This window comes from Terrapene carolina, unplaced genomic scaffold (genome assembly GCF_002925995.2).
Source record: "Terrapene carolina triunguis isolate 2854851 unplaced genomic scaffold, T_m_triunguis-2.0 Scaffold42, whole genome shotgun sequence".
Classification (NCBI taxonomy): domain Eukaryota; kingdom Metazoa; phylum Chordata; order Testudines; family Emydidae; genus Terrapene; species Terrapene triunguis.
The window spans coordinates 19,096,982-19,113,789 of NW_020664393.1; the positions used below are offsets into that span (position 1 = coordinate 19,096,982).

At 39.3% G+C, this 16,808-nt stretch overlaps 1 protein-coding gene across 1 annotated transcript in view; it reads left to right on the forward strand.

Annotated features, from left to right (window-relative positions):
* MDN1 (midasin AAA ATPase 1) overlaps positions 1–14,993 on the forward strand; it is a 174,321-nt gene extending 159,328 nt beyond the window's left edge. The window contains 13 exon segments of the mRNA XM_029911939.1: positions 231–392; positions 935–1,036; positions 1,203–1,404; positions 2,332–2,508; positions 3,200–3,360; positions 4,919–5,008; positions 6,782–6,897; positions 7,574–7,748; positions 9,409–9,482; positions 9,594–9,708; positions 10,955–11,018; positions 12,222–12,364; positions 14,097–14,993. Coding sequence (XP_029767799.1) covers positions 231–392; positions 935–1,036; positions 1,203–1,404; positions 2,332–2,508; positions 3,200–3,360; positions 4,919–5,008; positions 6,782–6,897; positions 7,574–7,748; positions 9,409–9,482; positions 9,594–9,708; positions 10,955–11,018; positions 12,222–12,364; positions 14,097–14,285 — 1,770 coding nt within the window. The 3' untranslated portion in view covers positions 14,286–14,993.
* The last annotated feature ends 1,815 nt before the right edge of the window (positions 14,994–16,808 follow it).

Here is a 16,808-nt window from a genome sequence, read left to right on the forward strand (position 1 = left end):
GAAGAATAACAACTTTGACTTCTCCATTAAGAGGCTTGTGATTTTTTTTCCCCCCCTGTGGCAGTAGTGGCAGAAACACCTGAACAAAATTCCAGTGATATTGTGGGAGAAATACTGATTCCCCACTGAGATAAAATAGACGCTGCTTATTTCTAAATTAGCTTATGTCACAACGATGACCATGCCCCTACATTTCTAGAGTGCTAGAGCTGTATTTCATATTACTTCAGGAAGAAGAGGATGAAGATACTCTGGAGAAGGATGAGAAGTTACCTGAATCTGTAGAACGAATGGAACATGAAGCTCACGGGCAAACAGGAGAAGAAAATCTGCAGAGTGACAGTGCTGTTGAGCTGGCTGGAGCAGCTTCAGAGAAGGACCAGGCTAAAGAGGTGAAATAAATGGAAATGTCTTAAATGGGAATCTAACTTCAAATTTGTCTGTGTGCTTCTTTTTGTATGTCTAGAACAGAGCAAATACTCTTTAAAGGGTTATCTGAATGTGGAAAGCGCTTGTGTATATACTAAGTTTAAATACAGTTAGAGACAAATTACAAGCAAGAAACAATATTAGGTCTCTCAAATTTGAGTCTGAGTTTATCTATATGAATTTTTCTGCAGTTTCTTCAGATAACTCCCAGGCAGTCAGAGGTGTTTGTTTATGCTAATTCTTCAGCCATGGAATTGTGTATTATCTGCACACTACAAAAATAGGATATACACGCAAGCTCTTACTTTTATTCTCCAGAACTCAGTTCAGCTCAGCCATAGCTCAGTTGTGTCAGATGAAAAGCTATCTCTATAGTCCCATTTAGTTTCTAAAATTTTTGTAAGTAAGTGCTAAAGCATTTATGCCTAGTCTTGCGACGACGGTTTTCTTACAAGCCAGCAGAAAGCAGGTGAATATTTTTTCCTCTTGGCCTTTTGTCTTTTAGGAACATGGGAGTGGAGCTGCAGATGCAAATCAAACAGAAGGCCATGAATCCAACTTAATGGCACGATTGGCTTCTCAGAAACAAAGCAGAAAAAATACACAGGTTGCTTTTTCTTTTTCTTGTAAATTATAGTAGTAAACATTATTTTCTAACATGCAATACCAAATAGCCTAGACTAAATTACTGGTTGTTTACTCTGGTTCATAATCTTTTGGTCAGATTCCAACTTCCTTATCAGAAATGCCTGGTGTTTATTTGCCATTTTCAGAGTTTTAAGAGGAAACCTGGTCAGGCTGACAATGAGCGCTCAATGGGGGATCACAGTGAACATATCCACAAGCGACTGAGAACCATAGAATCCAGCAGTGAAGCCAAACAGAATACAACTCAGCCTGAACAAAATGTGGAAGAAGCTGATGCATTTGAACACATCAAACAAGGCACTGAATCCTACGATGCACAAACTTATGGTATGATGGTGTTTACAAGGCTTCAGAGATTAACTTCAAATGTAAACAATGAACATTGCAGAATTGAGGTCAAGGTTCCTATTATCTGAAGTGTTTCTTACTAATTACACCATTTTGGCTCTGTGTATAGGAACAAAATAGTTTAAAGATTTTTAGCAAACTTTTGTTTTTAATAAATTTCTTGGGTTTTTTAAATTTTTCAGATTTTTAAGTAATTGCTTTTTGCTCCTCTTTCATAATAAAATCACTGTTTCATTGGTACTGGTAAAGTTGGACACAATAGATAAAGCTTAAAGTTTTCAGAGGTGCCTAAATTCCATTTTCAAAAGTGACTTAGTTACTTAGGACCCCTAACTGCCATTGATTTTGAGTGAAACTAAATGCCAGACACTTTTAAAAATGGGACTATGGCACCTACATAAGTTTGAAACTTTTAAAAACTTTACCTTAAATCTCACTTTGTTTGCCTTGCAGTCTTAATTGTTCACACATCTGTGAAATATTCAGGTTTACCCAGCACATTTTTTGTGTTTACTCCATATGAAATAAGTTGCTGGCTTTTTTAATGCATTGGGGTATTTTTTTATTTTTTGTTTTTTTTGCGGGGGGAGAGGATGGGGGGTTTGAAAAAGCAATAACTTTAAAATCATTATCAATTTAAGAAGATTAACACCATTAGTTCCCTAGCATAGCACAGCTCACATTGTGCAATGATTGAGACAATAGCTCAGACTGATTTTTCCACCCATTCAACGGCTTCACAGATTTAAGTTTTACTTACGTGAAACCTTGAGAGAAAACAAAATAGAGGCTTCCGGTATCTGAAATATGATTTGTTTTTCTGTTAGCGTGCTGGTATGGAAGAACCTCAGAAAGCAAAGTTGTTGTTGTTTTTCCTTTAATGTTTGTCCTGTTCCCTTTGTACAGATGTAGCTAGCAAAGAGCAGCAGAAACCTACTATGCCTCTTGGTGAAGAGAAGGAAGAGGTGGTTTCTGAAGATGCAGCCATGGAGACAGAAATGCAGAACAATGAAGATCTCAATGCTGTAGACACAGAGGAGCTGAAGCCAGAATTAAAGAAGTCTAGTGCCACTAAAACCCTTGGTAAACTCTTCTTAAATAGCCCTCTCACTTCCCTTAAAGAAGTTCTATATAGATATTTCTGAAATGCCTGCTTTTAATGGGCTTTTCTGAAGCTGCGTCTGTAGTCCAAGTCAGCAACCAGCATTAACTATTAAATTGGTTGAGTGGCAGAGTACCTTGCTACTCCCTTTCAAGACAATGGTCTCCTTAATCTTTTTTCACTTCCATAAAGAAGGCAAATTGTTTCCATTCAGGTGGGCAGACTGTCAATTCTTTTCATTCTTAACTGGCTTATAGATGCATTCCAATCTGAGAGACAGGAGCACACAGGTGCATGCAAGAAAACCCAATTTTAACAAGACAAAAGAGGTTTGAGGGGTGGGCTGAGTGGTCTCCTCAGGCGCAGCAGCATAAAAGTGCCAATTGGAGAAGAAAGTGGTTCGATGGGCTGAGTGGGAATGGAATAAAGAGAAGTGCACTGTCTCAAAGGAAAAGGGAAGAAGGACAATAGAACTGAGCTGCTGCTCAGCTGGCAGGAAGATGGGCCTGACTGTTGTCAGCCATAACTGCCCAAAACAGGAAAAGCTCCAAAGCACATTATAGACTTGAGAATTCTCTGCCCAGTGGGAGCCAAGATATAGTAGTCCTAATTTAAGAACCTGTATATTTTAGTGGACACAATGTTTAGTAACTATGCACTATGTAACTAAAGGGTCTGATGAAGCGGAGTTGGAAATCCAGGCTTTCAACTCTGAGGAGGTCAAAGACGCTACAGCAGACAAACCACCAAAGGTGCCAGAGGAGGAACCAAAAAGAAACCAAGACTCTACTATACATACGGCCCATCAATTTTTGATGAACACCACGGTCCTGGTACTGTACCAAAAGCATCCCACTGCTGTTTTACATAAGGATATGAAATAGTGAGAAAGAGAGAGAAGCTATCTAATGTATTTTACAGCGAGAAGTGTTCATTTAGAATGTAAACTCTTATTTCCCCCACTACTTGGTTACATCTGGGGTGTTCCCCAGTGGTTAAACACCCATGCAGAGGAGGAAAGGTGGGCAGGAGTGTGTGGCCTGCACTGATGGGTTGTGGGAGCTGTGCATCAGTGGTGTTGGAATAGCCTTAGTGGCAGGGAAGATTTCAGGGAGAATTGTGGTATAGGCTGTGGTCATGCAGTTTATAATTATCAATTCTCGTATAGACATGTGCTATGTGGAGGGCCAGTTTATGAAGGAGGAACCGTTTCAGTGTGATTGCCGAAACCCTTTCATCTTCATTTGTTGTCTTACTATATCACAATTTCAGTTATTTTGGGGATAGAGAGGAGTGTATTTTGAAGTTCCTGTACATATTGGTAGTGTCAAATGACCTGCCAGTAAGAATGAAACAACATTTTGAGAAGTGCTACTGACTGCAAAGATGCCATCATATTGTGGTCAGAATAGTCTAGCTCTTTCATGTACAGGTGAAACAAGAGGAAACATACAGGTAGATCAAGTGATTAAAATAGACTAAAACAGGATGGGGAGCTCTTGTTGCACCAGATGAGGAAGGGAAGCATCACTTACCTAAGCCATGGGGAAAAGGGTTGAGGTCTCCCTTTGCTTTTAGCAAGGGAGAGGGAGCTGGGTCTTATACATACACACTCCCATTCCCCCCTACAATTAACTTGCAGTAGATTACAAGAGAAATTTACAGTTCCTTGTGGGATCAGAAATTATCAGCACTTTTCCGATTCTCCAGTGATGTGCTGAATATTTTGTTTAAAACAAAACTCAATAAAGAAAAATATTTTTTAAACTTTCGAATATGCAGGTTTTAGAGATTATTTTAATTCCAACTATATAGCCGATATACTGTAGTCCTATTAAGTTACTCTCTAAGGTTAGATGTCTGAGGTCCTGTTACTATCAGTGATGACTGAAGAAATATAATTTAAGTTGTTATTTTAACAAAAAGCGTGCATAAGCTATCAAACAGTGATATATTAGCCTGATAGGTGAGTTGCCATATTCGGTTAATACATTAAATAGAAAAAATTCTTTGAGTCTACCACTAGCTGCTGAGTGAACTTTTTCTTTGGGAAATGTAAATAAATTGAAATAGACTGATTTTTAATAATGACAGTAAAAAGAAAAATCAACAGTTTGACACAAGGCAACTTAAATCGATCATCTTGAAATTCAGTACTTCTAATACATATTCAAAATACATGTAACAACCAAAATTATGTTGTCTGTACAGAAGAACAAGAAAAGATAATAGCAATCATGGAAATTTAAAATGAAACCTAAACTTGGTTTTCTAGGTATCTTAGCCATTATTATAACCCTCTCTGGCTCTTACTAATTTTTTTATGATGCTGTAAGGATTGGAGGTTACTGATATGTGGACTAACTCCATTTCTCATAAATGTACCTTTAGCACATAATTAAAGATCCCGAAGAGTTGAGACAGGAACTGGAAAAGCAACTGGAAGCGTGGCAAACTCAGCAATCTGGAAACCCAGATGAGGTTAGTGATCTTACCCTGCCATAGGAATCCTTAATGTGCGTTCTGTCATATTGTAACCCTATTGAAGTCATGGATGAAGACTTACAGTCCAGAATCTAATTTTCAGACAAAGCAATTTGAATCTCCCTCTGTCTTGTGGTGTTTAGCTTGTCCTTTAAACTTCTTAACACAAACCTTACAGCTGGGCAATGATTCAAATCATGTTTCCAAAGCATTATCTGCAGTTTAGAGAAAGTTGCTTTGAACTTGCTCTGGTAATGACCTCTAAAACTCATAGTGAGAAACTTTTCTCTCAAACCTTCAAGTCCTTACACATTGAGTAGGTGACACCTGCAATTTACCAGGGTTACACACCACTTTACCTATACCAGTCTATAGATATTACTGCTGGAAGCTGCCTCCTTCATCTGCAGTGTTACAATGTCTGTTTTTAGGTTGTCTGTGCCAGATCTTCTTCAACTTGGCCGTGATTACCGCAGCTATAAACTAAATTGTATTGAAAATTACTCTTGATTAAAATTGTCATTATGGAGACTCCTCTTAATGGCAGTCACCCTGCTAAAAAGTGATGTCATTTTTAACACCCAGTCTCAGAGACCATGGGCCAGCAGCCATCTTGTTGTGGTTCTAGTTTAACTGTCAAAACATTACTGTTTATACAGTGGCAATTGCAGTGGAAATGTTAAAACCATTTGGTGTAGGCTTGGAGGCAAGAACGGCCATTGGGCATTAGAATACTGTGACATTTAAAAGGAGGTTTTTAAAATCTAATGCTAATAAAGTCTTCTCTTTACAGCTGAGTTGACTAAAATAAGAGGTATCTGTGCACCATTTTCTGCTGTCTTGTGATGTAAGGACCCTGTCCAGCAAAGGAAACTGCACAGGCAGATTCTTATGCCTAGGCAGATCCATTTGCAGGAGAGGTAGACAAATCTCTTCCTTACTAATCAAAGAGAAGCTAGTATTCTAGCCCTTAGACATTTTTCCATACACATTACAAGTTTAGTAAGAAAGGAGAAGACACTCTTCTGTTTATTAAGATTGTAAAAACTGCTCTTGAAAACAATGTATTTTGCAAATTCATAGTGAGAGATTCGATACTGCTTGGTACTCTAGCTCAAACCAGTTCAGAATAACATGTTTCAGTAACACTTTCCTTGGTATGGTAGGAGTCATCGGGGAAAAAATAAATACATCTACTGCCTCTTTCTAGATAGCAATAAGGCCTGATGGTATGGGCCTCTTTCCAGGAGATCTATTTAAAATTTCTTTTCCTTCTTTCAAGTCAGTAGCAAGTCAGCTGCATGGAAAAGCCACTTAGCTCCATTCCATATAAATTCTGTCTTTATGGAGAGTAATATATTGGTTATTTATCCACCCAACAGTACTTCTCATTACCTCTGCCAAGGACTTTTCCAACTCCCAGATAGACTCCTCCAGTAGTGCCAGTATACTACACAGCACCAGTTATAGCTCCAATAACAGTATTAGCTGCTCAGCCTACTGCATTGATTTGATTATTTTTTTTAGCCTTTAAAATTTCAGCTACACAGAAGTACACTGTTCTGCCTTTAGAAGGCTTTCTCTTGAACATTCCACTGGAGCCCAGAAATGAGTCCTTCGTCAAGCATTTCCCACTAACTTCACCGGAAGGACTTATTTTGTCCTATTAATGTTGTCCTCAGATTTGTGCTCTCTCCTTCCAGATTTTCACAGCTTTTCATTTGTCCATAATGAATGTAGTGAGTTTTGTCTCGTCTGGTACTGTTACAGGAAAAGACAGCAGCTGAGATGTGGCAGAGGTATTTAGCACTGACCGCTCCTCTTTCACAACAGCTTTGTGAGCAGCTACGACTCATACTTGAACCCACTCAGGCAGCCAAGCTGAAGTAAGTCTTTTCTCTGTAAGGCTTCTAGCCTCTTAACCTCTCATTTTGTGGGCCAGGCATCTTTACAGCCACAGCTTGTTGCGTTTGGGCCTCAGCAGTATCCTCTAATATTTGTAGTAACTGTTTCCCATATGCATGCACATTCATTTTATTTTTTAATTTGAACTCTTAGGTGATCTGATGACTTGCAAATGTGATGTGGTAGTGAAGAATTATAAGACTTCACTATCTTGTATCTGTAGTGTTTTTTGGGGGGGGGTTGGTTTTTTTTATACAATGCTCAAACTGATTTCAATGGAAGCTCTAATGAGTCAAAATGATGTTAGAAGTCAAAATCTTCTCCGCATTGTTCACATTTTAGCTCCAAGTGATTCTGAACAAGATTTAAGTCAAATAATTTTTTACTAAAATTTTCAATACTGGGTACCAAAAGTCAGGCTCCTAATTCCATATTTAGGCACCTACATTAAAAATCTGTTTTCAAAAGAGCATCCAACTCCCTGAAAATCAGGGAGCTGAAAATCAGACCAATTTGTAGGACATAAGAGCCTAATTTTAGACATCCAGTTCTGAAAATCTCGGCCTGTGTTGCTGTGCATAATTACCAAATTGTATAAACTATTATCAATAAAATGACTCTCCCCACTAATATTTTTGTTGGCTTCTTAACTATCAGAGGTGATTACAGAACAGGAAAAAGACTGAATATGCGCAAAGTGATTCCATATATCGCCAGTCAGTTCCGAAAGGATAAGATCTGGTTGCGAAGAACCAAGCCCAGCAAACGTCAGTACCAGATTTGCTTGGCCATTGATGATTCGTCTAGTATGATAGACAACCACTCCAAACAGGTAAGGCAAATAAAACCTTGGAAGGAACCTATTCCACAGAGTAATGATGAAGCAGTACAGTAGACAAGGTCTTTTTTATAATTGTATATCAGAAGAGGAGCTGATTTAGATCAAGAATTGTACTGCATGGAAGGTGCTGTTATTGAATAGACAGGGATTGGTGACTCTGATAGAGGATTGAATTTACAGGAGAGTCCACTATTAATTTAATATGTCAAACGTAAAATATGAAGATAGTTTAAGCAGTTTCTAATCCTTAGTCAAACTCTACTATTAAAATATTTTGAATTGCAGTATAGAATGCATATTTTGTGCTTCACTGGTAAATTAGTGACATATTTATATATGTATAAAGTAGAGAATTTGTATTGAGTAAAAATGTGTACTCCCCTCAGTCTGATTATTGCAACATTTTAATTTCTATTCATCAGCCTAAACTGTTAGTGTGTAACATCCAATTTCAAGATTTCAGCTGACTGCAAATAGCACCAACATAATCTTTCTGTAATTCATGAATATCTCAATATCAGATTTTTTTCGAATTTTTTGCTTGTGATATCACTAGGTTTGTATTTGATATACACACATAAACAATTATATAAGGAAACAAATACTTAATGGGCAGTATTTAAATTTGATTTTACTGGATTATGAAAATGAACTTTGATACGCTTTTAATTCAGCACCAAAAGATTAAAAGAACTGGCAACACTTCACCACAAAATGTGGTGTACTTCATCCAGTGTACTAAATGCCCCAATATGTAAGTGAAACCAGACAATCACTATGCTTGCAAATGAACTCATACATAAAACAATAAATGACAAAACCACCATATCACCAGTGGGCGAACACTTTTCACAAAGCGATCGCTCTATATCTGACCTATCAGTCCTCAACCTCAAAGGGAAACTGCACAACACTTTCAAAAGATGAGCCTGGGATCTTAAATTCATAACTTTGGTAGATACTAAAAATTATGGTCTTAATAAAAACACTGGATTTATGGCTTATTTCAGCAATCTGTAACCCACTAACCCTTCTTTTTGTCCTATGACTACAGGGATGTTAACTGGCCACTTCATCTCAAATGGTCCCTTAGAATATATGCCAACTGCCTATGCTAAACTATCTGTTCTACCTTGTATTTAGCTGTAATGCTGGCCTGGTCCACACTACCCCCCCACTTCGGACTAAGGTACGCAAATTCAGCTACGTTAATAACGTAGCTGAATTCGAAGTACCTTAGTCCGAACTTACCGCGGGTCCAGACGCGGCAGGAAGGCTCCCCCGTCGATGCCGCGTACTCCTCTCGCCGAGCTGGAGTACCGGCGTCGACGGCGAGCACTTCCGGGATCGATTTATCGCGTCTAAACCAGACGCGATAAATCGATCCCAGAACATCGATTGCCTGCCGTCGGACCCTCTGGTAAGTGTAGACGTACCCACTGAGTACCTTTCCCAGCCCTGTGGAAGAGCTCTGTATAGCTCCCTAGCTTGAATCTCTCACCAACAGAAGTTGGTCCAATAAAAGATATGACCTTACCGATCTTATATCTCTCCTCTCTTACATCCTGGGACTGACACGGCTACAAAAACCCTGCATACAGCAATACTTTTGAACATGTTGCTTCATCTTGATTAACTTCATTTTTCCTAGCTTGCATATGAATCCCTGGCAGTGATTGGAAATGCATTGACTTTTCTAGAAGTGGGGCAGATTGCTGTATGTAGGTGAGAATATTTTAAGCATGGATTTATTTTAAGATTTTTAGAGCAAATTAGCAATATAGAATTCTTATTAAACATATTTTTAAAACACACACATATGAAACTTTTTTTCAGCTTTGGCGAGACAGTTCAACTTCTGCACCCATTCCATGAACCATTCAGTGACCAGTCAGGAACACGGATATTACGCCTCTGCAAATTTCAACAAAAGAAAACTAAGATAGCTCAGGTATGCAAAAGTACCTCTTGGACTGCAGGGTTATAGAATTTTTGTTCCAGACAAGACATTAACTGTATCATGGCATTAGGCACTGTTTGTGTTTACATAAAAACAAAATACACCTCTACCCCGATATAACGCGACCCGATATAATACTAATTCGGATATAACGCGGTAAAGCAGTGCTCGGGAGGGGGCTGCGCACTCCGGCGGATCAAAGCAAGTTCAATATAACGTGGTTTCACCTATAACGCGGTAAGATTTTTTGGCTCCCGAGGACAGCGTTATATCGGGGTAGAGGTGTACATGAATGGCAATTCATGAATGGCATGGCTGTTCCACTATACAACAATTTAACCTTCAGTAGATAAGAGATAGGAGAGCTTAGCATCTTGTTGCAATAGTTAATACTCAGCAGTGTCGCTTTCGTTTGTGCTCTTCTCCCCTGATAGTCCCCCAGCTCAGACCGTATTTGTAAACTGCATTTTTGCTACAGGTGCTAATCCTACATTTGGATTTACTAGCATAACTTCTGCACTAATGCAGAATCCCATTTAAGAGCATGGGGGAAGAGTCCTATTTAAGTCCAGCAGGAATTTATTTTAGTGGAGCCCAATTAAGGCTAAGATTTTGTCACAGGTATTTTTTAGTAGAAGTCACAGACAGGATGTGGCAATAAACAATAAATCACAGAAGCCCGAGTGGGCTGGAGCCGGAGCACCACTACCTGGGGCTGACAGCTGGAGTTCTGCCGCTCAGGCTGAAATTGTGGAGGTCATGTGAAATCACAGAATCCATGACCTCTCTGACCAACTCATAGCCTTAATCCCAATGCTGTATTAAGGCCAGAGGGAAGAAGAGAACTCCAGACGTGATTACTGGTATATTTTAATTGACCAAGCACCGGGACTTACTCTGCAGAGAATCAGTTTACCAAAATCATTCATTTGCTTTTGGCTGGTTCTTGAAAAAAATCTTATTGTGGTACCTTTTGGACCTTGCCTGAGTTTTCTCCTTGGTTGGACTGTCTTTCAGTTCTGGCATCCCTAATATGCCCTTACTGCCATCAAGAACAGTAGCCATTGATATGCACCCAGACAGCTCCAGCGATCTTCCACATTCAGGAGCGATTTGTATGAAATGTGGAAAAGTCTGATGAACTATCTTAACCTGTTCATTTGTTTTAAAAATCTTTCCAGCATTAATGCAACTGCTTATAATTAGCTTGCTGTTCTCTTGTTTGTCTTCTCTGCAGTTTCTAGAATCATCAGCAAATATGTTTGCTGCAGCACAGCAGTTGTCTCAAAATATCAATCCAGGTAAGCACTTTTTAAATGCTAATTATGCTTGTTACCATGGGAATATAGCTCACTAAGGTCTTAATGCAATATCTTTCCTATGCTGTCATAGAGAAAAACTGTAAAGACTTGCAGCATTGAGATGACACTTGCATTCAAGACCATGGTGCTGAAAAGTTCAAATGGAATGTTTGGTTAAGAGGCTCTTTCGGCACTTCCATTTTTAAAAGCTGAAACTTTGCATAGCGTGTGCAGGACTAAGTAGCAAATTAAGCAAAACAAAGAAGATCCATTTGATAATCTTTCAAATAAAGCAAAAAAAAGATGTGTTCGAGACCATTTTTGTGCTTCATTATCTCAACAAATATTTTAATAGACATTCTGTATAGACTTTTTGGGTATTTAGCCAAAAAAAAAAAAGCAACTAAGTTGTGTTTAGAAGCAGTTTATTGCACTCAAGTTGTAACATATTTTATACAAACACACTGATTTAGGGCCTGACTCACCTCCCTTTGAAATCATTGACCTTCAGAAAGGCTCCCATTGATTTCAGTGGAAGTTGGATAAACCCCTTAGCAGATATGTGCTGTAGTCAAGTCTGCAGAGCAGGTAGCTAATCTTTGAATTCCTTGTGCACCCAAAATTCCTGTCTAACTGACAAGTGTGGTGAGCAAGGAATGCAAAACCAGACCTTTATTCACTAGTTTAGTTTTCCTGCCTGTTATCATTGCTTATGGCGGTAATGGCCATTTAAAAATTGTCTAAGGCTATGTCTATACTACAGACCTTACAGTGGCACAGCTGTACCCCTGCAGCTGCACCGCTGTGAGGTCTCCTATGTAGCCACTCTAGGCTGGTGGGAGAGCGTTTCCTGCCGACAAGCGCTGTCCACACCAACACTTTTGTCGATGAAACTTACGTCGGTCAGGGCGGTATTTTTTTTCACACCCCGACTGACAAAAGTGCTAGTGTAGACAAAGCCTAACTCATGTCTCCAGGAGAGAAATTCTCTTTCCTGATCTGTTTGGGGTTGTAATTTAATTTTTAAAAGTCAGAGAATAATAATTGACCACAACTTTGTTTTCTTATGGAGGTTATTAGGGTTTTCCATTGTCCATACAACAAAAATAAATTGTGATAAAATGCAATGTTTTTGTTTTCAATTTAAATGAGTTAGAAGTTCTTATTTATTGGAACTGAAAATATTATTTTCCCTGTGCTTAGAAACTGCTCAGCTGCTCTTGATAGTATCTGATGGAAGAGGCCTTTTCCTAGAAGGCAAGGAACGAGTCACAGCAGCAGTTCAGGCTGCTCAAAATGCCAATATCTTTGTCATTTTTGTCGTATTAGACAATCCTAATTCCCGGGTGAGTGAGTGAATAATAAAACAGCATTCTAGTGCAGTGAATGGAAAGCTACACACAGTGTTTTTAACGGTTGCCTTTGTAACTCCTTATAAAATTGGCTGGGAATTTATACCAAGATCATTTTTTTCTAGCTGTCAAACATTTGCAACTACAGCTGGGGTTATGCCTTTTGTAGGAGTCAACAAAGATATTTTGTTTAATATAAAATAATTATTTGCTTCACTTTGCTGTTCACTATCCTTTAGTGAAGTAATTAAAATTTCATTCATGTGCAACATCTGTCAGTGCTCCCTCAACCTCTACTGTGACTCCTTATGTCATATAAGGGGGGGAGGGATAGCTCAGTGGTTTGAGCATTAGCCTGCTAAACCCAGGGTTGTGAGTTCAATCCTTGAAGGGGCCATTTAGGGATCTGGGGCAAAATCAGTACTTGGTCCTGCTAGTGAAGGCAGGGGGCTGGACTTGATGACCTTTCAGGGTCCCTTCCAGTTCTATGAGATAGGTATATCTCCATATTTGAAATTAGATTTTAAACTCTTTGGGCCTGGAACTGTGTCATCTTATTTGTACTGTGAGGCACCCAGCACAATACTGTGTGCTGTAAAGTATTTTCTGTCGGCTGTGCTGTTGAATTGCCTAAATCTACCATAAATTGGTTTACAGAAAAATATCTGCTGTAGTTTGCTAGTAGATACTTAGTGAAAATGTATTTGTATTCTGATCGTACACAAGGGCCCTGATCAGAATCAGGTCCCATTGTTCTGGGTGCTGTACACAAATATAGTAACATACTATTGCATCATGTGTAACCACCTGCTAGTTATGAACAGTGTGCCCCCAACTATTCAGAAAGATTCTGTCTGACAGAAAAGCACCCAGTTTTCATCCCACAAAAGCATACACAAGGACTCTTCCTTGTCCTGGGCTAATCTGTCACTTCCTGGCAGAGAAGGTGTTGGGAGCACCTCGTGTTGTTAAATAACTCCAACCAATTCAGTGTTGACTGACCCTAAAAGTAATTCCAGGGTGTTTCTAACTCCATAGATAAAATTGTGAGCATGATTTGTGCCTCAAGATGTGGGCAGGAGAGGGAAGAACTGGGACTTTCCAATACAGTTGGTACTCACGTACTTTACAATAATTACTTCCTTCATTTGATGGATACACTAAAAACTCTGAGATGATTTATTATTATTTAGGGACTGTCATAAATTTTGGCTAGAACAGAAATAGCTACTAGATTTCTTAATTAAAAAGTTGAAAGCAAAAGGAATTTGAAAGAGCTGATTTATTCCTTCTCAATTGTGAATTTCTACCCAAAGAGCTTTACAGTTTTAAAAGTCAGAGGAAGGGCATGCTCGGGGAATGACACAGCATAAAAGCAAATTGATCCAGGTGGTAGCAGGTTCTTGTCATGTTAGTCTCTTGTCTTTCCTTAGCATTTATTTATATGTTTGTTTAATACTACAAAAGCTTAAAGTTTAGTCTACTTCATTCTGTAACTCTATTCTCAGTACAGTTTTAGGACTATAAGCATATGAGAAAAAAGGCACCCATCCCCCCCCCCCCCCAGCTTGTCATACCTGTCCCTGTTTGACTTCCCTGAGGGGGTTGCATTTAGGGTTTTATTTTAAAATATTTTTGCCTTTAATTGTCCAATGTTGGGGAAATGTGTTTGAAAAATTGGATAAATGGTACCTACAGTCCAGTCATCCCTTCATCTCGTTTACAGGATTCCATCTTGGACATTAAAGTACCTATATTCAAAGAGCCCGGAGAAATGCCTGAAATCAGATCCTACATGGAAGAGTTCCCATTCCCATTCTACATAATCCTCAGAGATGTGAATGCCCTCCCAGAGACTCTCAGTGATGCGCTGCGACAGTGGTTTGAACTGGTGACTGCCTCAGAGAGTCTATAGAATTTACAAAGCAAGTAAACATCTGATTGCTGCTAAATTACTTAAGTGTGACTGCATTTCATCAGTGATTTGATGAGATCTCTCTATCCAGGATTTATGTGCAGGAACTGCCTTCTGATATTCAGACAGCCTAGAAAATAAATGCTTTAGGTGTGCTCTCCCCCATTTGCTAGGGCAGGAGACTATGCAATGGTGAAAGACTGTACTCACTTATTTGCCTATCCCTATAACAATGCAAACCTTCTACCACCACTGTTGTAATTTATTATTTTTAAATTTTATTTGGAATGTTCATATCATTGAAGGGGGGGAAGTAGTCTTGTTTCTGGGAAGGAACTTCTTTTATTGGAAGAACTTGAACAGTCTTGGAACTGTTTTAGCTGAACCCGTGGTGGTGGTACATGTGGGTGGGGGAAGGATGGGTTTACACAACCAAAATATAAGTACTTGAATACTTAAAACTGTGTTTTGTGGTTAAACACATCCTATTTAATATATGTTGCTGGTTGTTGGATAATGCCTGCAGGGTATTTTTATGAAACATGCCATGATATGATCTTCCCTGCATTATCACTTTACACTGTGAAGTTTGCCCCTCTGTCCAAGGCAGACATTAAAGACACATTTAGTCAGGTGTCTTAAAGATTGTACATGACTTTTTTCATTGCAAAAGCTATGCATCTTATTGTCTGTACTAATAAAAAGATGTACCACTGTTTGTAATTATGGTGTCCATCCTTTGTCATTTGATGAAGCAAAAATAGCTATGCCACAGGAATAGTACTTGGTGCACATATAATGCTTTAAATTTTCAGAACATCATACAAACAGTCCTCAAATCAGATAGGCTCCTAGCTTGCATAACTAAACGGGTTTCACTTGTTCTGGACTGTGAGGGGTTGCCAGATATGTGAGGTTTTTATTGGTGGCCTCATCGTCCTAAACATTCTGGCAGATTTGTGCTACTTGACCAATGCAAATCTGCTGGTAAGCTAGTTTAACTGACCCCATCAGGATTCTCCATGCATAAGTGGAAACTCTGAATATTGAAGTGCTGGCTCTTCTTCACAGCCAGGTGTAGCTGGGAGGGTGTGATAATTTGGGGAATCTGAGTACAACTTAGAAATTCTGGTTAATTTTATGAAATTGTATCATTGAATGCCTCAGTGGATATGGAGTCAGCCATATCTTATCAGGGCCTGTAGGAATAGTTATGAAATTAAAGTTAGCTTAAGTTTAAGAAAATAATATATGTACTTTATGGTTTGTGGCTAGTAACACCCCAATCAGCAGGTAAAAGAAAGTGATGAGAATAATTAGTGGTATTATTTTTACTTGTCGTGTGGGAATGATGTATGGTTCAAAAAGTAACTAATAAAATAAAAAGCTGCAGTAACAAGACAAACCAGCCTCTAAGCCACCCTCCCACCTTGGCAGTGCCAGCCATGGGGGTCACTAGGACAGCCTGTGTGGGTGCCAATGGGGGGCGGGCGTGGGCCCCTACAAGGTTTCTTTTAAGAAACAAGCACAAACCTTCCCACTGTTCTGCTGGTAAGCAAGGAGTGGGGAAGAGAGAAGAAAGGAAGACCTTACTGGAAGGAAACTAGCAAGAATAAACTTCTTCAAACTGGGTTTTTGCTAAAGCTTGCAAGTTTAACTGAAGGGTATAAAGAGAGCCATAAAGCTGAAGGTTATCAGATCCTACTTGATCATGCCAGGATGAGACAATTTTCACTTGGTCTGGCCTATATGTAAGTATACTGATCACATGCTTATGGATACTTTATTACTGTATTGGGTGTTTTTAGGCTTAGGAATGTTTAGGGAAATTGATTAAAATACCATTTAGCCTTTGGGCTTAATAAAAGAATTTATGGTTAAATTAGAGTCTAGTGGTCTCCTATTTTAATAATTTCAATTAATTCCAGCAGGGCTGGTGTCACATCCCTACCTGACCAGAGACACTGGAGAGTTGTTATACAGTTCCCATTAAAATGGGAGCATCTCAGAGCAATGGGAGGGCCACGTCGGAGGTGAAACCAGTTTTCTCCATCATCTATGCAGACCAAGGAGAGCTTAACAGTGTTGTGGGACTCAGATGCATCAGTCTGGCATGCATCCAGTGTGGGGAGCTTTAATAGGTCTGTGAGGGTGTGGTTAAGGGGGAAAAGGGCGTGGCTGGAGCATTGCTGCAATTCCCAGCTATCTGATCAGACTCTTGGGGTTGAGGATAGCCAGGCATAATTTAAAACAGCCTCAGGACTGCTGGGGAGGATCTGAGAGATGTACAGAGGATGATGGATGCCCAAGTGGGGGAGAAAAGTCCTTGGGATTCTCTCTGGGATCAGTTTCCATGATGCTTCCCAAGAACTCAGTTGGACTCCAGCCTTTATCACTGAGATATCTTTATTTGGCATACAGCAGTGCTATACTGAGTTGATTAGACTCAAACGCAGGTGCAATGGATGCAGGGTACATCACAGCTCCAAAATTACACAGCAACTCTCTCCCTTTATATACATT